The sequence below is a fragment of the Drosophila mauritiana genome, chromosome 3R (genome assembly GCF_004382145.1).
Source record: "Drosophila mauritiana strain mau12 chromosome 3R, ASM438214v1, whole genome shotgun sequence".
Taxonomy (NCBI): domain Eukaryota; kingdom Metazoa; phylum Arthropoda; class Insecta; order Diptera; family Drosophilidae; genus Drosophila; species Drosophila mauritiana.
The window spans coordinates 11805413-11829532 of NC_046670.1; the positions used below are offsets into that span (position 1 = coordinate 11805413).

The following is a 24120-nucleotide window of genomic DNA, read 5'->3' on the forward strand; positions in this document are numbered from 1 at the left end:
TGACAGCTCCCTGTGCTAATTGGTCAGGGTCCTTTTTTTCGCCTCGTGTGCATATGTGTGTGTGTTGGCCACTTGACATGCATGTCACAAATACACGGAGCAGATTCAAGTGAAAAGCGTTGCCTACTTTTGGGGCTGCACTTCCATTGTTTTCGCTGGTTGCCCCGAAAAAGGGTTTGATTGTCAAATCTTTGGCTACAATTTGCTGAAAAGCCGAATTTAAAGTGAAACCCAGTCGAGCGTGGAATTTTGTTTGCTTGACTGCGGTTCGGGTCGAGCAAATTAATTACATCAAACACGCAAATTTAATTTGTCCAAACCGAAAGTCAGGCTCGGTCAGAGATGAATGAAAGTGAAAATTAGTCAATTGAAGGCTTCCCGCGGGCTTGATGGCTGATTGTGCTGGTTGGTAACTACCCCGAAGCCATTAGCCAGATAATCCCACCACCCAACCCTTCATTCATTCCACAGCCACCCTGCTGATGAAAGGTGCTTGAACTGTTCTATTATGGATTTTCTTCGCTGGCGCAGACAATGATGATGGGGCAACTTTAATTATTTGTGAATATTGTGGTATGAAGGGTTAGATCGAATTACTGGGTTCACCAGTTTGATTCAAGGTTAAATTAAAGTTAAACGCTGATAAATGATTCACAGGAAATGTATATGTTGTGAAATTGTGCTGAAAATTAGGAATAAGAGTGCAAGAAAAACAAACACTGAAAAGTTGCTTACTACTTTTCTGCTTTTTATTATCTATCGTAGCATCACTCATACGCTCCGTTGTCCCAACTTTTGCAGCATTTATAAGCGCAACTTCTGTTGGTTCACAGAAACTAACTCCACAATGAGCTTAGCTTTTCCGAGAAAAATATATGTGGCAAGGTATTTTACAAAATACGAAAACAACTTTTTCATTAGCCCAAAACACCTGAGAGACCTCAGCTGAGCCAGCGGACAATGGCGTAAGTCACAACTAAAAGGAAAAGTTTGAGTTGTGGGAAACTCGCAATGCTGGCAAGTATCACTACGAGTTGATAAAGTCGTAGGAAAACTAAACAAATTCAAGACTCTCTGATACTTTTTATTAAAGTAAAAGTATTTTATCTGAATTTTATCAAAAACATAAGATATTCCAGCAAAAAAGGTGCTATAAATTAACCCCTAAGATGTAACTTCTAGCTGCTTCTGTCCTTATTCGAAACAACAACTTTGATTGATCAATCTGAAGCTGATTAATGTGTCCGACGGCAGGATTCTGCCAAATCCTTGCGTTAAGTGATTAGCTTTGAGATATTCATCTTACTTTCTTTCGCGCAACTTTAGCCGTGAACAAATTGAGACTGAGCTCAGGTCATTTATCAAAAACATTATATATTATATCGCAAAATTAGCGATATTTTTCGATGGTGCCTCTTACTAACCATCAAATCAGAATCAAACGAAGGTCAACCCACGAGATATTTAGGGATGCGGAAGTGATTACTTTTCGGTGTCCTCTAAAAATGCCAAGAGGCTTAAGTGGTAGCCTTTTTTTCCACCCTTTCAAGTGAATTATGAAGAGCTTTTCCGAGTGCGTGCGGGAATTGTGAGAGTTTTCAATTTTTCATTGTAGTCATTAAGTTTTAATGGGAATGGAGTTTCGATGTATGCGAAGCTGATTAAAAATTTAAGCAACAAGGCGATGGAAACGGACTTAAGTGGTTTTCCCTTGTTTGTACATTGTATGCAAGGTGGGAAATCAGGAAATCAAACACTTAAATATAAACGTGTAATCTCCCTAAAATGTATTGTTATAACGCTGACCAAACAACGAGTGTAAATAGCACAAAGTGTCAATATGCACAATTAAATTGCTAAAACAATCTACCATTTACAGCCACAATTAAGGTAATTCACATGCATAAATTCGCCAGTGGCGCTGCATAATCAAGCTATGAAATGTTTGGAAAAATGAAAATGTACAACTTAGCATAACAAATACTAAAAAGGAACTCACTTACGTTTAAAATTAAATTTTACCCTAAGTGGGACAATTTTTAAAAGATTTTTTCCTCCTTTCAATGGAAAGTAAATATAATTTGTAGGGGGTCCCGCGGCGATTTCCCTAAGCTTTTTGCCCCAGCAACAAATTTATAAGCGAATATATATGTAAATGTTGTGTGTATATTTGCATACAACTCAGTGGAAAGAATGAACAATTTCTGGGGACGTCCTCAATCTTCAAGGTTGAATTTCGCACACTGAGATACTTTCCCGATTTGCTCATTCATAATAAATGCATTGCAATTTCCCAACACCCCGAAAAAATATCAGTTTGCTCTTTTTGGTATGTGCACAAATTTTCCGTTTAGGCAAGCATAAAAATTGAAAATCAATTCGTTTGCAGCCATCGCAGCATGGAAAATGATATTGTGAGCCACATTTTATGCGGTAAAAAAATATATTTTCTCATTTTTCCGGGCAGACAAGAGAAAGCTGTTGAACTTTTTGCCGCTTGTAAATTAAATAGGATAATCATAAAAGTTGGCCTCATGATTAATGCGCTTGCAGTTGCTTTATATCATTGTGGCTTATTGATACGGATTGTTTTTTAACTATTGGCAGCTCGTTTTCAGATCTCTTACCAATGTATAATTTTATAAATTCTTTAAGACAAGCGAAAATTCTTCACTGAACAGATTTGCTTCAACATTTCATCGCATCCTTGGACGATAGTTTGCGCCCATATTTACACAGTACTTTAAGCTCGAGAAAGGACCTCAGAAGGGTCCCCTCATAATCCGACTTCCATCTGGCGGAATGTGGGTCAACATCTGCCGTGGAGGAAGCCACCCCGAATCCGTGGGTTATTTATGCTGAACCGAAGCATATTTATTTACTTGTTTGTGTTTGAGCGGGTCCAAAAACACACATAGAGAATGGACCATTCATTGTGTGGCACTCAGATGTTTCGGCTGGGTATTGTTATTGTTTGCTCAGATCCTGTGGACAGACAAGTCCTGTAAGGACTAGGGTATGTTAATGAACAGTAATCTGGCTGGCTTAAGTGAGGGGGCAAGGGGGATGGTGGCACTTGAAAGTCTGTGGAGCGTTTGACAATGAGACAAATCAAATTGGGGTTAACGCATCAATTGCTCGACTTTTGCTCTGCGTAAACAAATGCCATCCTTTCATCTTATTTGGCATGACAACCCACAATTTTGGACGGTCATAGCTGCCTCCCACTTCTTGTTATCCCTCGGCAAACCATCAAAGATTATGGCTCAGTCAGTCAGTCAGTCGTATTTTCATTGACTTATTTATGGGTCGTAATGAGTAAATTCGAGTCAAGTAATTGATCCCACTGGGGGTACGACAACAAAGCAAATGTAAATTGTACATCAAGTTGTTTTGCCGCTCAATAAAAATCATTATTGCATACATTGACTTCTAGGAAAGTAAGCGACTTGTTTATTTTTTGATTGATTTCGAGCGTATAGCTCAAAAACATGCTGTTGTGTCGTATATTTTAATATTCAAATTAACTTCAGCTTATGCGTAAAATTCAACTACATTGAATCTTCTATAGTGTCTAAAAATATACAAATATTTTCAAAATATTTTACATTAGGAGAAAGTACAAATTCCTGGTGGTGTCGGCATTATCAAACGAGTTTCAGCCTACCGTAATCGTTTTATCTCAGCCAAAAGCCGTCAAAGTTTTCCCCCTTTGCACGTCGTCATTTCAAACCCGTTTCTCGTAAACTTTTTCGACTTGTTTATTTGCAAACAATTTACCTATTTGCTTATGGTTTCTGTCTGATTAAACATGCCAAACACACGCAGCCACATAACGATGCCGAGCGATAACTTTTTGAAATGCTATCAAATGCCCTTTTTTTCGAGGGCCTGACTGGCGGTTTTTTCAGCCATCTCAGCTTTGTGTGCGATATCTTTCTATCAATAAAAGAATACGAGGCCAACAAAATGAAACTGTCAGCTGAAAGAGCTCTGTGTGCGACCTTGGCAACCATCGCCATTTGACTCCTTGACTTGCCGAACAAAAAAACTTTTGTCGCCGCCTTCACCAGTCAGGTTTATTTGCTAAAGTGTGAAAAAATGAAGTGGATTTTCCTGCCTCACAGAATGCTGCGGAAAATTCGAGGCCCAAATTTGTAGTTGGAAGAATGTGGCAAACCACAACCCGCCTATTTAATCAAATTGAAACCACTTAGCAGATATCTGGCAAAGAATTTTAATTACATTTGAGAGCTAAATTTAAATGACCTCTTGGTTGTAATTCAATTTTCTTAAATTTCCCAAATGTTATCCAATAAAAATTCCGGCGAAAATGGGAATGCAAAGAGGATCCTAAAATATGCGGGCGAAATTCCAGCAAAGTAAATTGCAACACCTGAGCAAAATGCCTAAAAGATTGCCTAATTTAAATCCCAATTACATATATATATTTTTCCTATTTAAGCTGAAATTGAATTAAATGTTGCTTCACTTGAGTGTCTGCCTTTCTTTTCAATTTAGCTTTGTTTTCCCTTTGAATACAATTTGGGTCAAAGCACCTGAATAACGCTTGTTTAAAATGATTTGCTTGTGCAATATGAATTAAATTTAAAGGGATTTTCAGGAGCTTCTGCTGTGAGCTTCTTGTGAAGAAATTGCAAAATGTTTTTGCTAAAATTAATTGAGCCTTTTTATCTCTTCGTTAGGGAACTCACTTAATCTTATTAAAGCGCATTTCCCACTGAAACATTAGCTTTTATCTAGAAAATATATGGAATTTACAAAGTCTGTGGGCTTAAAATGCCTTTAAAATTGAATATTTCGTTTACATGAATCTAAAGATCCCCGTTTTTTGTTTTATACAATAGATATAACTAAACAGAAACGAAACACATTCATTTGGCTTACCTGTCTCGCTCCATAAATGTGCACTTCATTTTTATTACAAATTAAACACAACAACGGCTTTTGGCCTTATTCATTTGCAACCACTTTCCTCTAAGCCGCTTTCCAGGATATGCTTCTGCTGCTTTTGGCCAGATGAAAATGCTCATATGTGTACAGACACATTATTTTCTCGTTGACAGTTGGCATTAAAATGAGCACCCATAAATATTATTAGCTGCTCTCGCTTTTCCACATTTTCCTTTCGCTTTTCCGTTTTCCCACTGTGTCAGTGAGAGTGACAAGCAGCTTTGCGTAAACTCCCTTCATTTTTACCCTCATGCCATTTTTTAATATTCCGCCCTGAGGGCCCAAAAATTTGTTTTGTTTGCTCCATACTTTTTTTTGTTTTCCGCTTGAATTTCATTCGCATTTCGTTTTGGCCTTCCCATTTTTCCTTTTTGGGTAGGTACTTTTCAGGGCAAACATATGTTGGCTCATTATCCTTTTTTTTAAGCCATGTTTCTGGGCGCTTCCGTAAAGCTGATAAAACAAGCGGGTGGCTAAAGGACGCCTCAAAACTATTTATAGCTTCACAGGATATAATGTGGCAAAGGTCTGTTTACTTTGACAATTTTCATGGCGACGAGGGGAAAATCTCAATTTTTCTCCCTCGGCTTCATTAAATAAATTGGGATGAAAATCTCTGTCAAATTTAGTTCAAGTTTGGACAGTATGAAAAATATTTATGTTGGCTCATTTGCTTAAATTTTACTTAAAGCTTTAATGTGCATTCAAAAGCGTAGGCGCTGTCGGAAAAACACATTTGCTTTCAACATATTTTCCGGGACATTTGCGGTTTTCGTGGATAGAGGGAATTTGGCCGAAAATGTGATAACCTTGTCTAAAAAGAGAGCAACTACCACAATGTTGTTTTAGGTTTTTTTTTATCTGCAGAGGGAAATGCTTTTTGCTAACTCATGTGCCACTTTTATTCTAGTTGCCTCTGTTCCTATGACAGTGTAAATATTTCTCTTGGCCCAGAAAGTAGCACCAGTGCCCCAGGTTTGTTTATAAATCTTTGCCTTTACTTATGCTTTAGCGCATCAACTTAAATTAAAAGGGAAATAAAATGCTGTAAAGGAAAACAAAGGACGCACAGCCATCGCCTGCCATAAAATCGAGTTTTGTACGAATGCGGAGGGATCTGCTCCATTCTAGCGCCTAATGTCCTTTTCCCACCAGGATTTCGTCCTGTGTGTCGTCCAGTTTAGTGTGTGTTTCATTCGCCCTGCTGTCAACGGTGATTAGTTGGTCTTAGTGCGGGTAGTAAGTAGTCGGCCCCAAAATGGAAGAGTGTTTGCTTGTTTATTTATTTCCCAGCGTCCGTTTGTCTTTTTCCCGCCCAGCTTAGGCATTTAATTTCATTTCTCTGCGCACGTTGAATGAAAAATTTAATTCAAGTCAAGCCGCTTAAATGTCCTTGGGGACACTTTGCTATTTCTGTGTGCTTCACTGGTCGCTTTGCGGTGCTATTTGGCATTGCTTTTGCTTACTTACTTGGCTACTAAATACATTTAAGTTCCTATGCCTTTAAGAAGTGAGTACTAAGTCACTGTTTTGACTAGCTTACTTAGCTTCTGATAAATCAACATCCAGCATTATTTAAGGATTATAATTATTTTCTCCTATTTTCTCTTTGAAAACTTGAATGCTGCGCAAATTCATGAGCTCGTAATTACTGCAAGGAAGCTTCGCGTTCGTCCTTGTATTTAAATTTGCCCCGCTAATTATTCATAATTGAAATAAGTCAACTGCTTAAAATTTCACAAAAAGTTTAGCCCACCTAAGGGAGTTTGTATTTGCCTTGGCTTGTGTGTTTATACCGGGGTTATTTTTCACGGCACAAGGACGTAGCTCCGGGCATAATACGGTTAACAAGCGGCGGGTTAACTTTTCGGCTTAGCATAAATTATTCCCGACGGCTCCGAGCGGAAGTCAAGTTCCCTTGCCGCCCTGCCAGCGCTTTTCTTCTGATGTGCCAGGCACGCATCTTCATTAAAAACCTACACGATGGAAATTAATGAGCGCCAAACGTGGCTTCCAACTCCTCCATCCGCCGCGACACAATTCATGCCCCTAGTTACTCATCAGATTGGCAATGAACGGCATGCCGACACGTGAGACAAATGCACATGAGTTTAGAGGTCCTTTTAATGGGCCTCCTGGCTGGCGGACTGGCTAAATAGAGGGCGGAATAGCTATTAACATGACAGACACAGACACCGGCCCGGACAGGATGTTTACCCTTGGCTGAAATCGAATTAGCGCCCAGGCGGCAACACGGGCCAACGCTGCGTATACGCGATACACTGCTCAATGGCGGCACACGCGGCGTATGCACAATGTCCGTGCAGCTAATAATTTTGTTTTGTCGCTTCGCCCGCTGCAGAAAAAGTTTTAATGGGATTTCCTTTGCAGAATCCCGTTTGCTTTTTCTCCAAGTTGACCAAGTTTTGCTTTAACTCTTTCAGGTCGGCCGCCCTTTTCCCCCTGCCAGAAGTTTTCACTTTTCACGCTCTTCCCTGTTTACCTTGGCCAATTAAAGCGAGGGATGTATGCCGAGAAGTTTTAACTGCTAATTTGTGTCATCAGTGAAAATTCGAATTTAGTGGGTTGTTTTTAAGTTGGTGAAGATTGGTATATAACTTCTATTCATTATAAGATTTCGACAAAGTAATAGATTAAGATAAAATTGCTGGCAATGCTAAGAACTCTTTCATTCACTTTACACTACAACGCACTGCAATCTGAAGCTAAATTAGTTCTCATTTTTATAATGAGATATTTGCTTAGTTCAGTTTTTTACGCCAACCTAATCCAACTTTATCCATTATCTTGGACGAATCATAGAGCAAACTTTCCTGCTCCTGGTGCAGAGATCTATATTCAATCTCATCCCGCTGTAGATTGACTTTAGTTTCCATCAAGTTCCCAAGCTGCTGTAGTGTCAATCCAATCCCAGAATTGGCAAACTCGTACGCCGACATAAGTCCACAACTTGCATATTCACAGACTTCATTTCCGTTTTCCATTAGAGAGGGGAAAATTTCATTTTCTGCCGCACTGATTGGTTCAGAACCCGGCCCTCGACATTGCCACTTTTCCTGTTTGCCCCTCCATCCTCTTCTGGTTAACAGGTGCACACGGGCAAAGTGCAAAAACAGAGGAATACTGCGGCGAATGGAAATGGCGATGGGGGCATCAGGTGAAAATGCGTGTATTTCGGCAGCTTGTTGAGTGTTTCGCTTACGATTGTTGCCTCGGTAGCCAGGAACCCATCTACATTCCTTCCTTTATCCCCGGTTGATTGCCTTTTAATTAGTTGGAAGCTGATTATGCAAATCTTGCCACAACAACAAGTGCCATAAACAGCATATAAGCCAGTGATATATGGTATCGATTTAGCGAGGATTCTGCCCTGCAGACGAACTTGAAAAGTTTTATGGCCCTGCCACTTCTGGCCGTAATATTTAATGCTACAGCTAAGCCTCGAAATCTATAATTTGCATATGGGCCTCTTAAAAAATAAACGATTTTTCCTATTTTATATAATTCTTAAACTATCTGTAGCATACCATAATATAATAATGTAATATAGAATTTCCTAAAGTTTAACCAAGATAACTTTAAGTCCACTGACATCGGTGTAACCTGTAGTTCCTTAAGCTTAATGCAACAACCGCTTTCATTCCTCTTGTCCCTTGATTTATGTATATTTAATAATTCAGGCTTTATCACACCGAGCAGCAGAAACTTCCTCCAGAGTCCGACCTGTTTTTGCCACCATTTCAGCCACAAGCCGCCCAGAACTCACTTACTCATGTGACTGAGCATAAAAATTCAGTATTCCGCTTGGCCGCCTTCTGGCTGCGAAAGAGGCAGACATAGTGGCCGAAGAAAGAGATGGCGAGTGAGTGCGAAGGGAAATATCACTTACAGACATAAAAATGCAAATTAGAATGAGATATGCTGCAGTCTAGCTGGGAAAGCAGAGGCGGAGGATGACATCTGTGGAGGGCAGAAACCAAGATGGGAAAACCGAGAAAAACTTTAACACCAAGTTGGCCGAAAGCCGAAATCAAGAATGAATTATTGGACCAAGCCTGCTGAAGGCCATCTTTTTATTGCGAGCAGATTATTAGCCATAGCTTTGGCGAATGCGGAATACGAGCGGCTCAATGGATTGGGACAGTAGCGCCAAAGTTTGTGAAATGGTTCTGGCCAAGCTAACTCGCAGATTTCCTTTGTGATTTTGCGATTTTTGGCGCACATTACGAACACGTGCGCCATGTGATTTATTCAACGGACGTTGATATATTTGAATAATTACAGAACTTCTCCAAGAAATGAAAATGAAGTTCTGCTGAATAGGTTTTGTAAACCAACGAATTACAAATTTTTCAATTCAACTATTCATTTGCTTATAGGCCTGATAAAATGATGTTTTTTCATACGTAAAGCTCTATATAAAATTGGCCAATTTTCAGGCTCAAAAATAAATGAATTTTGAAATACAGTTTAATTTCCTGAACTTCTTTCAGGCAGGCATTTTTCAATAACAAATTGTTTTCATTCAGATGCTGTCAATCAAGAAGTGTCGAAAACATTTCAATAAGCCAAGTTCCTGTCACCTGTTGCCGCAAGGTGAGATTGAGTGGCCATGTTGGCAGTTTAACAGTTCACTGAGCACACACGTAACAACTGAGAGTGACGGGTAGAGACAACCAGAGAGAGATGGCTACAGGAAGAGGACCATCTCAAGTGTCAAATGTGCTGAACTAGAAAAGTTCCAATAAAGATGAATACAGAATGGTAGGCGATTCGAAATTGAATTTGCCTGAGGAACATTTTCCCAGCTCACATTTAGGCCCAAAATTTGCCCTTGTATGTGTGTGTGGGTGTGTTTTTGTGTGTATATGGTGTGTGTGTTGAGGCCAAGGCTGTTAAATTTTAACGTTTTTGCCTTCTGGCAATTTGCATGCCTGTGGTTAAAGTGCTTATCATTATAATCAACACACGGAGCAACAAAATACATGCAAATGGAATTTATTCGAGGCAAGTCGAACTGTTTAATACACTTTCATAAAAGAGTAAAGTGCAATTTATCAAATAGAAATTTTTGGGAATAATATAAGATGTAAAATAGAGGACTTTATTTACATAGATTCGTTTGTGTGATATCATTTCAAATATATAAAAATATATTTTCTGGAATGAAAATACTTTTTCTTAATCGTTCATGTAATTAACATATAGACTTGCTGAAAAACCCGGAAAAGTGTCTAAAATTATTTAATCAGTTGCCAGAGGGAGGGTTTTTCATTGTTATGAGTATTGTTGATGTGACAAGCTCATTTTACGTTTATTAACTTGATGAGCGACAAGAAGGTGTTTTCACGATTGTGTGAGCCTGTTTGACACCAAAAATATATTTTTCGTTTATTTTTGGACGCCCAGCGTGGCTGATAAGGGAAAATCTCGATTATTGGTAACTGGTTACTAGCCGTGACTCCAAATGCCAATTTCACGCCGTCCAAAGTTACATACAATATATTATAATTATAATTAGCACCCACTATTTTTGTGTTGACTTCATTTCCTGTGTTTGCTTTCCACTTGTCGATTTGTTTATTTCGCAGCAGTTTGATTCGGCTAATCTGCTACTGATAAACAGCGATTGGCATCAATTATTGACAGTCGATAAAACTTTGCGGCTATATTTAGCGCACGTGTTCCCAAATGTGCGGGAGTAGTTTCAATAAAAGCATATCTAAATAAGCTGGAATAAATCTGGTATTATCTTTCATTATCATAACTTAAGTGGTTTTTAGTGTATGGAGGCCCAAATATTGTTAGTGCATAAATAATTCTATGCTTTTATAATGTTTATTTTCTTTTCCTTAACTCAAGGGGATTCAATGCATTTCCGCTCTTCAGACAGTCACCAAATACATGTATCTGTAAGGATGTGTGCTTGAACCCACATTCGAGAGCTCCCAACTGACAGGACATTCATCAGGACATTTTGCCTGGCTCTGCAAACCCTTTGCTCCTGTGTCACGCCTTTTTCCAAATCGTATAAAACTTTCACGCCATTTTCTATTTGTTTTCATTTCCTCCCCCTTTTTCTGTTTCAGTTTGTGCCCTTTTCATTTTGTTTTGTTTGTTGCGGCTTTTGGCAAATTCCGACGCTGGGGAAAATCCCCGCAAAAAATCAGGAGCAAAAAACAATAAAAATTGGAAAGACTTTTCTCGCCCCGAAACTCATTTGCATAGAATTTTGCTTGGCTAAGCCAGAATGAAAAACCCCCCCATGCCAAATCCTTGAATGATTTCCCATTTAAAGCACATTTCACTTTCCCTTTTATTCATTTCTTTATTTTATGTTTTTTTAATGCGCCACATAAAACTATTTATGAAATGCCAATGCAGAACATATATTATATACCACATATGCGATTTTTTTGGGGCTGCACTTTGCTCTGACCATCTCTTATGTTTTATGGCCAGGACTTTGTTTTTATGGCATTTCCTGCCCCCTGAACTTTGCTCTAAATGCACAAGTAGAATCAGAGGCCTCGTAAACATTAAAGTTACCAAAAAAAATAAATAAAAACAGGACGTTAATGCTGTGGAATGGAATGCTTTCAGCGCCATTTCGAATAAATCAATAGGGGAGCTGATAAATCACAGTTCCGCTCATTGATTAGCTAACGATGCGCCTATAATTTCTTGTATGATGGAAAAAAAATCTGCAAAACATTCAATTAGCTTGGCTTAAGTATTTTGAAGGAATAAGCAGAAGCAAGACTTTGAATCTGGAATTTTTGATTATTTTTTACAATGAAATTGGTTTGACAAAGTTATCATAAAACCCACTTTGTGTTTCAAAATTTGGAGTTCCATCATTCCTGACTTACTCTCCATGTTCCATATTCATTTATTATTCTAAATAAATCAAGTTAATTTAAGCTTACCAAACGTTGCCAGGTTCCTTATAATTTTTTTGAGGCTTTCTGAGTTCCTTAATATTTAATGTGGCACGTTTCTTAAATTTCACTTTGCCGCCGCGCGAGTCGCGTCTTTACATTACACCCACATATACATGCATATTTTATGTGTCCTGATGCTATTATTTCTTTTATTTACGACATTTAATTTTATATTTATGTACTTTGATTTTCATTACGCGATGCGGATTTGCGGCCCGCTTAACCTGCTAAAAAAAACACAAGAGGAAACGGAATGTCGTGATGAACAAGAAATACATATTGTATTATGGGTCCTCGTTGCTCATATAATTCGGTTTTATTTGATTTCATCACATTTTTTGCTGCGTGTTTTTATTTCCGTTTGGTTTTAGCGGATTCCTCAGATTTGAAGGCGTGACAACCAAATTATTGCCGGGATAAATGAATCTCGGCTCGTCATACAAAAGCGATTCAGGTTGCGTTGATTGAATGCGGAAATTCACAAGAGCTCTTCAATTAAATTGCCTGAAAAATTGGTGCGCTCAGCACAACTGGAGTGAACTTGTGCCAGGCCTTTCCTTTAATTTTCCCGCACACTTTGCAGCAGCTCTTTGCTCGAGGCAAATAAGCCTTTTGTTTTTCCAAACAGACCATAAAATACCCTACCATTCAAGAGAAAACTAAATAAAAGTATATGTTGATACGAAATCAACGGTTGGCCATGCGGTAACTTTTCGTTTAAATTTATAAAAAAGCAATTATTAATAATGGTTTAAATTTAATATTTCTAATACAAGCAATTCTATTGACCAAAATCATTCTATAAAATGTATAATAATACAATAATTTCCTTTAAAATATATAGAGAAATTAAAAGTGAATATGAAATGCTGAGTTATTGTCATTGAAATTTTTGGCTATTTTCGCAGGAGCTTGCTGCTGTGTAGCGATGTTCGCTTGAATTAATTACGCAATTTAACTGGTTTTTCCTACAAATCGCATTATAAAGTGGTTTTTGATGTTGCCCCTTAGAAAATCTTACAGCGGCAGGTGCAACAACGGGACCAAAGTTGTGCCACCGTTTGCGTCGACCTACCGGGCGTATGCTTAATATAAAAGCAAGTCGCTTACGGAACACATTAATTAAGGCTGTGCAAAGTGCGTAAGGGAATTATTAACATCATTTATTATTGTCAGAGATTTGGGAAATTTATTTTCCATTGTTTTTTGTTAATTTATAACAACAATTTATTTCTTCAACGTGGGTTTATTTGTTTTTACAAATTAATAGTGTTATGAGCACATGAATCTTTTTTAATTTTCTCACACTATTTGGTTTATTAATTTTTCAAATGTTTACCAATGTTTACTTAATTGATTTTGAATTTTTTTTTGTGTTAGTATTTTATCTTAAATTCCAACATTTCGAAGGAACTTTAAACTTGGCTTTAAACCGATCACTATTTCGAAGCTCAGCTGATAAGCGCGAGGACAACCGACTGCCGCCAGTGGCGAATAGTAAATGACAGGCTTGTCCCTTGTCCAGAAGATAGTTGGGCCATAGTATTTGCGACTAGTTGCCACTCGCTGGTGAGCTATTAAAAAGCCAACAACTGACAACGACAACGGAACGCACTTTGAATATTTTCCGAGCACACGAACGATGTGCGTTCGGAGTACAGGACACGCAGCTGCGGAGTTCGGAGCCCAACAAAACCGCACGCAACGTGCAACAGCCGCCAACTGATGGGCTTCATGTTCATCTGCCACTGCCAGGCAGTCACCCACACAAGTGGGCCCAAGCACAGCCACACCAATACACATGTACCCAAGCATACGCAACTCACACAGATACGCGGCGTTTGTTGATAACAGTTTTCGAATTTCGAATTCGCGTCGTCAGCTGCTGTGGCTTCTGTTTTTCCTGCTCCCGCTGCTGTGGCGCCGTTTTTTGTGTACAAACACTGTCAGCATCCTCCGGCCAGCACCACCCACAGAAACAACCTACCCGCCACCAACAACCACGCACAGCACAACCACGTTCACCATGTTGCATGTTCGGTATGTGTAAACGCATGCGCCGCGCAGTAGGCAACACTTTTTACACAGTATGCTATCAGTTATCAGAGCAAATGTGCTAAGTTATTTATATGATTGTTTAATATAATTTTTAGAAAATATATTATTATCACATCCACTTTGTATGAGCATTTTCTTCTATAATGCTAAAGAATTTTCCTTCTATGTGGTAGTCACGAAGTAATGAGTATCTCTTGGTTGAGTTCATTAGCCATCACTAATTTCCAGCTGTCCTGGCTTCTTGTGCCGCATAAGCGCAATCAACGCAACCTCGACTTTTTTTGGGAAGCTTCTTTCGTTGTTATCTTTATTGTCCTGCAATATTTCGACAGCGGGTGTTTTGCCAGTGGGCGGGTTGGTGGATGGGTGTCATGACATAAATTAGTCACATTTCATTGGGACGTCCCTTAACCTTAAGTCGGTTAAGTTGAGCTCGCAGCCAATGTCTTATTCCAGAGGCTAGTGACTGGAGTTCACGTGCCAAGCCATGGTCACTAATGAATTATGGCCAAGTTTTTAATTAAGCTCTTTATGGCGTGGTCAAGGCGTTTGGCCTCGATAATTCCAGTTTATTTTCGAATTCCCGTGCCATTTCGTTTTTTTCTTTGTTAGGATCAGTTAAGTCTGAATTATGATAAGATTAAAAGTAATTTGTAGTGGTCTTTAAAAAATTCAAATTTCATGAATTGCTGTAAGATAAGAACGTTAGTTAGTTAGCAGAAATTCAAAAACCTTTGCTTAATTAAAAATTCACAGCGTACATTTATTTATTTGGGCAAAGGGCCAAAATGTAGCATTCAGCATTGTCCTTGGCCCACGAATACCCCGAAAAATGTTCGTATTCCCTGGCCACAGAGATAAGGCAGTCATGAGTGTGACCATTACGACTATGAAGTGTAAGTGTAAGTGTGAATGTGAATCCTGGTGACAATTGTCGCTGCAGGAAATTGCAAAACTAACTAAAATCGGCGGATGAGGGCTAAAATGGGGGGGAGTTGTGTGGGTTGTGAAACAAGTGAGCCAAATGCAAGCCAAAATGATTTACAGTTAAATGGCAAGGATATGTCATAAACATAAAAGTCGGCACTTTCATATTGTCCTTGTGCCATTGTGCCTGTTATCAATGGATGTTTATGAAGGACACAAAAAGCAAGTCGCTTCAAAGACATTGAAAGCAGACGATGGCACAAATAATAATAATATTAATGTCCTTTGACCTTGTGAACCGCTGAGAAAGTCAATTGAAGCTACAGCGCCACCTGGCGACGGGGTAATTCAACATTAATAAAAATGTTTTTTTTTTAATTTTTTGTACTCTTTAAAGAAAAGAATGCGCTACTGGTATTGAAATATTTGCGGTTACTCAATTGACCCAGTTATCCTGCGCCATCTCTATCTTTCTATTTGTAAATGATTGCCTGTTCTTCACACTTTTCAATTAATAAACATAAAAACGCAAGCTCGAAACGGAAGAATGGGAATTAAAAGGCGACAGGAAAGTTGCGTGTCCATCTTCCAGTTTTAATTGAGGTTAAGTGAGCGGACATTAAATTGTTTATAGAGCAAGGTTACGACAAACTGTTCACATTTCTGTGAAATATGGCTTTTTATGCGAAAACTGAAGAAAATTCAAGGTGAGCGTTGACGATGGACAATTAAATGTCCAAACGGATTTGGATCAAGGTAAGATGGCAACCAAATATCCAATTCAAGTTTGCAAAAGAAACAAAGCTAAAATGCATCTAAAAAATAATGAATGAAATAAATAATATTATGAATTATTTATTTGTTAGTAAAAATTTAAACAGATGTAATATTCAATCTTAAATGACAAGCCAAAATCTTCCGATGTAATTTTATGGAATAATGAACTGCGATGCTTCAAAAAGGTTATAGACTGAACTTTAAAATTCCCGCTCTGTGGCGAAGTACGAACTTTTTTTTTATAGCTGGCAATACTGCTTGCGTACTTGCTTACGTTATTTCAAAAAAGTGGGCGCGCATTTTTAAAAAGTGTGCCTTAGTTGACCTGAGAGCTTAAAAATATTGTACATATAATTATAAATATATTGTTATTCATTGTAAATTCAATTTTTAACGTGCTTGATAATAGTTGAATTTCGACTGGTACATCATGAACATATTGAACAGAATCCTGACAATTTTCATGGATGATGACAACACTATGCTTTTGGCAATTATTGACGACGACACAGGCACCAACATCTGCTCTATGACGTCGACCATTGTGACAAGCATCGTTTAAAATTGCTATGTTAAGACTACCAGTTTTCGGCAAGTCAAAGCCCAGGGTTGCCACACTGGGCACAGGCGAACAAGTGGCAGTGTGCCCAGACAGAAAAATATAAATTTCCCTCCGCATTTCTCACTGCGCAAACTCCCACTCGCCAATACAACAACAACAGGAACAAGAACTCTCCCGGCTGCCCATGGATTTTCTTTTTGTTTTCGAATTCTTTTTCAGTTATTCGTTTTGTTTCGTGTGGCCAACAACAGCGACTGCGGTGGCCCCAAGGTGATTGTATTTCCGAGATCGGGGGACTATATATATAATATATAGCCGTGCGCGTGCCAAACTTAAAGTTACTTTCACACACCGATTGATGCACTTTCAAGCAAACATCGTTATCAGCGGCTTGCAGTTTTTGTTGCATTTCGTAATTGGCGCCAAGCGAATGCTGTGGAAACATACGTTATCAGACTTTTTAGCACTACCTGCTGGAAAAGTAACAAACGCGAAACATAAACAAATAGGCGGTGATAAGCGTTATTAGCCTTATCAATGCGCCGGCCGCAAGAAATAGAAAATACAAATTCCTGGCGTCCTCTCTCTCCCTCTCTTTCGCCCACCACACAGTGCAACAAAAACAAAATTATCAAGTTTTTAAACTTGTTGAGCGGGTTGAATATGGCAACAACAATGCGTACAACAAAAAACATGAACAAACAATAACAAAATGGGGCGCAAGAATAATACCAATAATGGTGAACAATTTTTAGTGCTCTCGCTCTCGCTCAGCAGCACGCCGCCGCCACTGACCTTTATTTGACTTTTAGCTGGCAATGAAAAAAATATCTCTGCCTGCCACAAACACACAAACACACACGTACACTTGAGGTCTTGCCGCTGTGTTGTTTTTGCTGCTGTTATTGTTCTTGTTTTTAAATTCGGAGTTGCATTGCAGCAGTGCGTATGTGTGGGTGCGAGTGAGATAGCACTTCAATTTCGCCTCCTCCTTCGCAATCAAATAAATAAATTAACAAGTGCAAGAAGTCGAATTGTTCAACTGTTAGTAATCGTGGCAAGAGGTTTTTCTCACTTTTACTTTTGCTCGCTTTCCTTCGTTAATTGCTTTTAAACATAATTGTGAGTGAGAAGTGCGAGGGAGACAAGTGCAATCGAGTGATAGTTAAGATATCACGCCCTCTAGCGGCAGATAAAGTGGATATAGTCCTGAAAAAGTTTAGTCCTCAGTTTATATTTAATTATAAATAACGCGAACTTTGGAAGGACAAGGTACGGAAGTATTTGTACTCCCTATAATAAAAGGTGAATTATTAGGTACAAATGCAGATAAGTGATATACGATTAACACAAAGCCGTAGAGAAAGTTATGTCAAGAGATTATTGCCCGTATTTCGTTATATCAACACAGTTAAGATAATTAATATGTGAAATCATTTTATTGTCTCGAACTTTTAAGTCAATTGATATTTTGTGGTTGCCTCGTTTGCCAAGGTCAATCTGGACAGTCTTCAATTAAGACAACCCCTTTTGACTTCGAATTCGATTAGATGGATAAACCTGAAAACTAAATAAGTAGAAGACAAATTCTAAGTCGTCAGTGCTATAGGAGAAACTGACGCCTTCAGCATTTTTCCTCTCAACTCGTGACGTTGACAATTGAAAAACATTTGCCAAATTTTCATGTATACTCGTACATATAGAGCGGGAAATTTGGCAAACTCATCTTTGCTCACTAACGAAACTGAACTAAACATTTCCGACATCCGAAAATAGACCTTTGGCTTATAGACGCCTCATCTATAGCTATAGAATATGGCACGTACATAAATGACCGACTGTCAGGGACATGGGCGATGTCGCACAGCACCGGTTATCAGTCCATAAACTGCAGCGATGCAACTGCACTCGCCTGATAGCGGATCGATCGCACCTCGCTGCGTGGTGATGCAACAAATGCCGGCGTGATGACAATGAATACCAATACGAACAGCGCCAACATCAAGCGCGGTCGATGCACCGCGAGAAATCAGGCGATATTCATACAGGTTTAATGGAAACCACACCCTTATTTTCACCGATCATAACTTAAAAACGTACAAATTTGATTTTTTTGACATAACCAACTCGAAATACTCGTTGCTTCACATGTAGAATACTTTATGATGCATATTCAAATAAAATATTTATTTGAATTAATTGCTTTTTGTATGAAATATAAGTTTTGTCTTAATATACAAGTGTAAGCGATAAGGAAGCGCTGCTTGTAATGTGGGTCAAGCCGGTGGCTAAATTTAGTTGGCACTATCAGTCCGCGACGAGAGCCTCAGCGGAGAGGTACAGCTATAGATCAGCGGCGTCTAGATTAGAGCATCCCGCTCCCAACATATCAAGGAGATGCGCAGACAGCAGTCCTACCGTTTCGAGGACAACGAGTCCACCTCTTACGCCCTGAGGGTGGGGATCAACTTAGGGCAGCACAAAACGCAGAGATTATACAAAAACTAATTTCTACTATTGCAACCGTCGTTCCAGATGAATCGTCGCTTTTCGAGAGTGGAGTCCGGGGCGGACCTTAAGGATTATTTCGATCGGGGTGATATCGCTTCCCGGGAGAACCGCTGGAACTTCGAGGTGGCATGGGAGGTGGCCAACAAGGTGGGCGGTATTTACACGGTGATCCGGTCGAAGGCATATGTCTCCACCGAGGAGATGGGCGAGCAGTTGTGTATGATGGGTCCCTACAAGGAGCACTGTGCCCGCACCGAGATGGAGGAGATGGAGTTCCCCAGGGGAAACCCCCTACTAGACGCTGTCAACTCATTGCGCTCGCGAGGCTATAAAATCCACACCGGTCGCTGGCTGGTGGACGGAAATCCTCAATTAATCCTTTTCGATATTGGATCAGCCGCCTGGAAGCTGGATCAGTTCAAATCGGAGATGTGGGAGAAGTGCCATATTGGAATACCTCATTTGGATATCGAGACCAACGATGCCATTATCCTTGGCTTTATGATTGCCGAGTTCCTGGAGGAGTTCCGCAACTTTGCCGTGACTTATTCGCAAAACAACGAACTGAGCGCTCCGAGGATTGTAGCCCACTTCCACGAATGGCAAGCTGGCGTGGGTCTCATTGTCCTACGTACTCGTCTGGTGGAGATCGCCACTGTGTTCACTACCCACGCCACATTGTTGGGTCGTTACTTGTGCGCCGGCAACACAGATTTCTACAACAATCTGGACAAGTTCGCCGTGGACGAGGAGGCGGGCAAGCGCCAAATCTACCATCGCTATTGCCTGGAGCGAGGTGCCACTCACTTGGCTCATGTGTTCACCACCGTCTCCGAGATTACGGGCTACGAGGCAGAGCATCTGCTCAAGCGCAAACCGGACATCATCACGCCCAATGGACTAAACGTGAAGAAGTTCTCGGCCATCCACGAGTTCCAGAACTTGCACGCCGTTGCCAAGGAGAAGATCAACGAATTCGTGCGGGGTCACTTTTACGGGTGAGTAGACAATGCAGAACTCCTGTTCACCAAATCTTCAAAATCCGATATTAGAGTAAATAGTTATTAGCTAATTGGCAATAGCAATTCACCGATTCTGAGTTCATTTTACGATGCAGGAGAGATAGTATTATATAAAGAAAATGTTATGCGGAAATGTTTTCAATATTCTACACCCTTGAATAAAGGTTAATCGATAGAAACATGTCTCTCTATAATCTAAATGCATGATTTAAAGTCTATAGTATTTTAATATGAGCATGGAACCTAACATTTAGGAAAGGATTTAATTGATTTATAGGTTAGATACAAATTCATTTGGTGATAATCAATTTATGATTAAACTGATGAAATACTAATTCATTTGAAAGCCTTTATCAAGTTGTATAGTAATAAATAATATCCCATTATATTCTCTATCCCTACAGCCACATAGACTTTGATTTAGATAAGACCCTGTACTTCTTCATCGCCGGTCGCTACGAGTTTGGCAACAAGGGAGCCGACATCTTCATCGAGGCACTGGCTCGCTTGAACGCGATGCTCAAGCACGAGAAGCCGGACACCACGGTGGTGGCCTTCCTCATCTTCCCCACCAAGACCAACAACTTCAACGTGGACTCGCTGCGAGGACATGCCGTGATCAAGCAGTTGCGCGATACGATCAACAACGTCCAGCAGGCCGTGGGCAAGCGGATGTTCGACACTTGCCTGCAGGGCAACATACCCAATGCCGATGATCTGCTTCAGAAGGATGACCTGGTCAAGATCAAGCGTTGCATGTTCGCCATGCAGCGCGATTCAATGCCGCCTGTTACCACGCACAATGTGGCTGATGACTGGAATGACCCGGTGCTATCCTCAATCCGTCGTTGCCATCTGTTCAACTCGCGGCACGATCGTGTCAAGATGGTCTTCCATCCGGAGTTCCTCACATCCACAAATCCTCTGTTTGGAATCGACTACGAAGAATTTGTCCGTGGCTGCCACTTGGGTGTCTTCCCCTCATACTACGAGCCCTGGGGTTACACTCCCGCCGAGTGTACGGTGATGGGTATCCCCAGCGTAACCACCAATCTGTCCGGCTTTGGCTGCTTCATGGAGGAGCACATCAGTGATCCCAAGTCCTACGGTATCTACATCGTGGATCGCCGCTATATCGGCTTGGAGAACAGCGTTCAGCAGCTGTCCAGCTTTATGATGGAGTTCTCCAGGCTGAACCGCCGCCAGCGCATTATCCAGCGTAATCGCACGGAGCGGTTGAGCGATCTTCTGGACTGGCGCACCCTGGGCATTGTTAGTATTCATTGGGTTCACTTACGTCAAAGGTCGCGGAAGCGATCAATGCTTTTATTTTATAAATTCCAATTATTAACCCATGACACCTTAATTTGCAGTACTACAGACAGGCCAGGGTTAAGGCCCTGCAAGCTGTTTACCCAGACTATGTGGATGAATTGTCTCTTTATGGATCGAAGAACAACTTGATCTTCTCGCGACCGCACAGCGAACCTCCCAGTCCTACTTCATCGCGTAAGTGGCAGGAAGAAGACGCAGATCGCTAGAAAGTTAAATATTTAGTTCAAATCTACTCAACACATTTCAATGTAAATGCATTTTTAAATACTTTTGATGTACTTTGGATTCAAAAGATTTTAGTCTCGAATAAAACAGCTGCTGGACATTCAACTTTCACGATTCTCATCAAGTAATAATAAACGTTTAAATAAATCATGTTAAATAAATAACCAGGTCCAAAAGCAAGCTGCAACTTAAGATTTGCTCTTGAGTGTAATTCTATTATATTTACTGATAAAGCCTAATAGACAACTAATGTTGTTAGCAACCGAATTAGAATGCATATACCTTCAAGGCGAAAATGAAAATATTTAACTAATGAGCGATGTTGCTGATACTATAGAAACGATACATGCAATGCATTGTCTAATAAAATGTTTATCACCAGGGCACACCACTCCAGCTCCATCGGTTCACGGTTCGGATGACGAGGACTCCGTGGACGAGGAGACCGAACTCAAGGAATTGGGGATTAAGTAGAGTTCTCTGCCAAATGGAAGGCGCTTATATTTGTAGCGAACAAACCAATTAAAATCAACACACGCGCAATATTACCATAAGTTCCAGTAGTCTTGTTCCACCAATGTTCATCGAGATGCGGGCTAAACTCTCGCCCGGATGCCTTCGAAACTATCTACCTGCAATTGAAATGCCAGAACAAATGTTTTCACGTCTAATCAAATTATTAATATTATGTATGCCCAGATCGCAAGCGTAAGCATTCGAGCAGGACGAGTCCAGATTTTATTAAACGTTGTTTAGTCCATAAGGAGAACGAGGTCTCCCCGCCTGTCACCCAGCTTCATACCCTGCGTATCAAATAAATCGTTATTTAAAGTACACTCATTTATCGGACCTATGTACATCCTATAGGAAATGAAAGTATATTCAAAGCTTTCATTTAGAAATTTATACATATAACAACACCGTCAACACTTTGGATTCGATAGCATTTGTATTATTTCGTAAAAAGGGAAAACATGATTTCATTTGGTTAGCAAAAACACTTTTATTCAGTAAAATATGTAGAGAAATGTAGTAGTTATATGAAGACACCTTAGTTTTGGTTAATCAGAAATAATCTCGAGAGCTTGTGGTTTCATCTGGAATTGATCAGTGGTTCTTGCGATTGCGTTTGCTGTAGGCTGATCTCACAAAGTGGGTACGGCTTTGACGGCGTCTCCTTCGCTGGACTGCAACGTTGTAGTCGTCGTCCCCGTCCCCATCATTGACTGGTGGCTGTTCCAGATATTCAGGTGACCCGTTGTTCTGCGAGTCTTTGTCCAGCGCGTCTTGGCATTTTTCGATGTCGTCACATAAATGCCATCCATCGGCCTCTTCATCTGCAATGGCTTTATCTACACGGGTGTCATCTCTGTTGCCATTATTATTGTTCTGTATGGCCGGTACATTGTTAAAGGGTGGATATGCCACATAATATGGATTGTACATCCAAGGAGGATTATACATGAGGGGAGCTCCGTATCCCTGGAAGCAACCGGCACACTGGGCGGGCAGACCGTATTGCAGAATGTATCCATAGGGATAATTGAGGCAGTGCTCACAGATAGAGGTCTTAGGCCTCGTCGGCTGGGCAAAATCACTATTTTGGCCTGGATTCTGTCCGCAATTGAAGTAGGGCCAACTGTTGCCAGTGTAATGACACCGTGTAGCTTCGGTTGTCTTCCGATGGAGGGCTCTCCTCCTCCGTGGCACATATTCGATGGTTTCGTGACACTTGTCGGAGTCCTCGTCTTCACACTGCACCACTCTTTTGGCCAACATCACTCTGGCCTGGCACTTTTCGCCACAGACCCGCAGACGGCTTCTCTCTCTGCAGTCGCGTCCACCCTCATTCTCACACTCCCGAGTGAAACGCACCACATAACAACAGGATCCCTTGTCAGTGTAGCCCAGTCCAAAACGTCCTCCCACCTGCGAGACATTCTGCCTCACCTGGACATTGACCTCATTGCGATTTTGGATTTGGTGTTCGATTATATTGTTGATATCGTTGGTCAGCCGAATAATGTTGGTCGTATTAATAGGTGCCTGGGGTGGTGCCACTATATCCGTGTCGTTAATGCCCTGAACCATCAGGGGCTTGACGAACAGGTCCGGGCACACAGGACACTCGTCCTCGCACGACTGTTTGCCAGCGCAAACATTGATGCAATTGTCCCTGTTCTCCTGGCATTGTTCGTAGTCCTGGAGATTGGGTTGATCGTAGTTCTGGAGAGGAGTATGTACCACTATCGTGTTGTTTTTCAGCTGAACCTCGGCGATGACTCCAAAGGTCAGCAGGTGGAGTATTCCACATGTCAGCCCCAGTTTCAGCTGCGAAAATAGTTAAAAACTCAATTAATTTTTTTGCATTTGTGTTTTTTCCCTTTTTTTTAATTGAGCTAATAGGTCGAAGAAATTACTCATCGCTGATGAAAACCATAATACATTTCTTTGACATTTTTCTGTACCCACGATTAGATTAAAGTACGAACTTTTTTGCTGATTTTTGGGCGAAAAATACTATCAATACTTGCAAATTCCTGGACTTTCCTGAACCCGGTAACTCACCATTGAATGTGCCATTATCAACTGTTTGGCTCTTCAAATTTCTGGGACGACCGGCTAGGCGCAAAATGCAGTGTCAACTGCAGTGGTTGAGTGGAGGCTATGGCACCGTCACCATCACGGCACCTGGAACCTACCTTCGAAGATAAGGTTAGATAACACTATCAAAGAATTGATTACTAGCGAAGCTTTCACTCAA

The 24120-nt window shown here is 40.4% G+C and overlaps 2 protein-coding genes across 3 annotated transcripts; one reads left to right on the forward strand and one right to left on the reverse strand.

Annotated features, from left to right (window-relative positions):
• The first annotated feature begins 16428 nt into the window (after positions 1 to 16428).
• LOC117143025 (glycogen [starch] synthase) lies at positions 16429 to 22192 on the forward strand. 2 transcript variants are annotated; one of them, XM_033307409.1, is made up of 5 exons: positions 16429 to 16533; positions 18799 to 19772; positions 20201 to 21068; positions 21170 to 21305; positions 21739 to 22192. In XM_033307409.1, exons 2-5 carry the CDS (start codon positions 18799 to 18801, stop codon positions 21828 to 21830), a joined length of 2070 nt encoding a protein of 689 aa, XP_033163300.1. In that variant the 5' UTR covers positions 16429 to 16533; the 3' UTR covers positions 21831 to 22192. The 2 variants fall into 2 exon arrangements, with proteins under 2 accessions (XP_033163300.1, XP_033163298.1); XM_033307407.1 differs by lacking the exon at positions 16429 to 16533 and adding an exon at positions 18613 to 18720.
• A 63-nt stretch (positions 22193 to 22255) lies between these two features.
• LOC117143027 lies at positions 22256 to 24012 on the reverse strand. Its single transcript, XM_033307412.1, has 2 exons — positions 23925 to 24012; positions 22256 to 23687 (listed from the first exon to the last, which is right to left on the reverse strand). Exons 1-2 carry the CDS (start codon positions 23937 to 23939, stop codon positions 22464 to 22466), a joined length of 1239 nt encoding a protein of 412 aa, XP_033163303.1. The 5' UTR covers positions 23940 to 24012; the 3' UTR covers positions 22256 to 22463.
• Between the last annotated feature and the right edge of the window lie 108 nt (positions 24013 to 24120).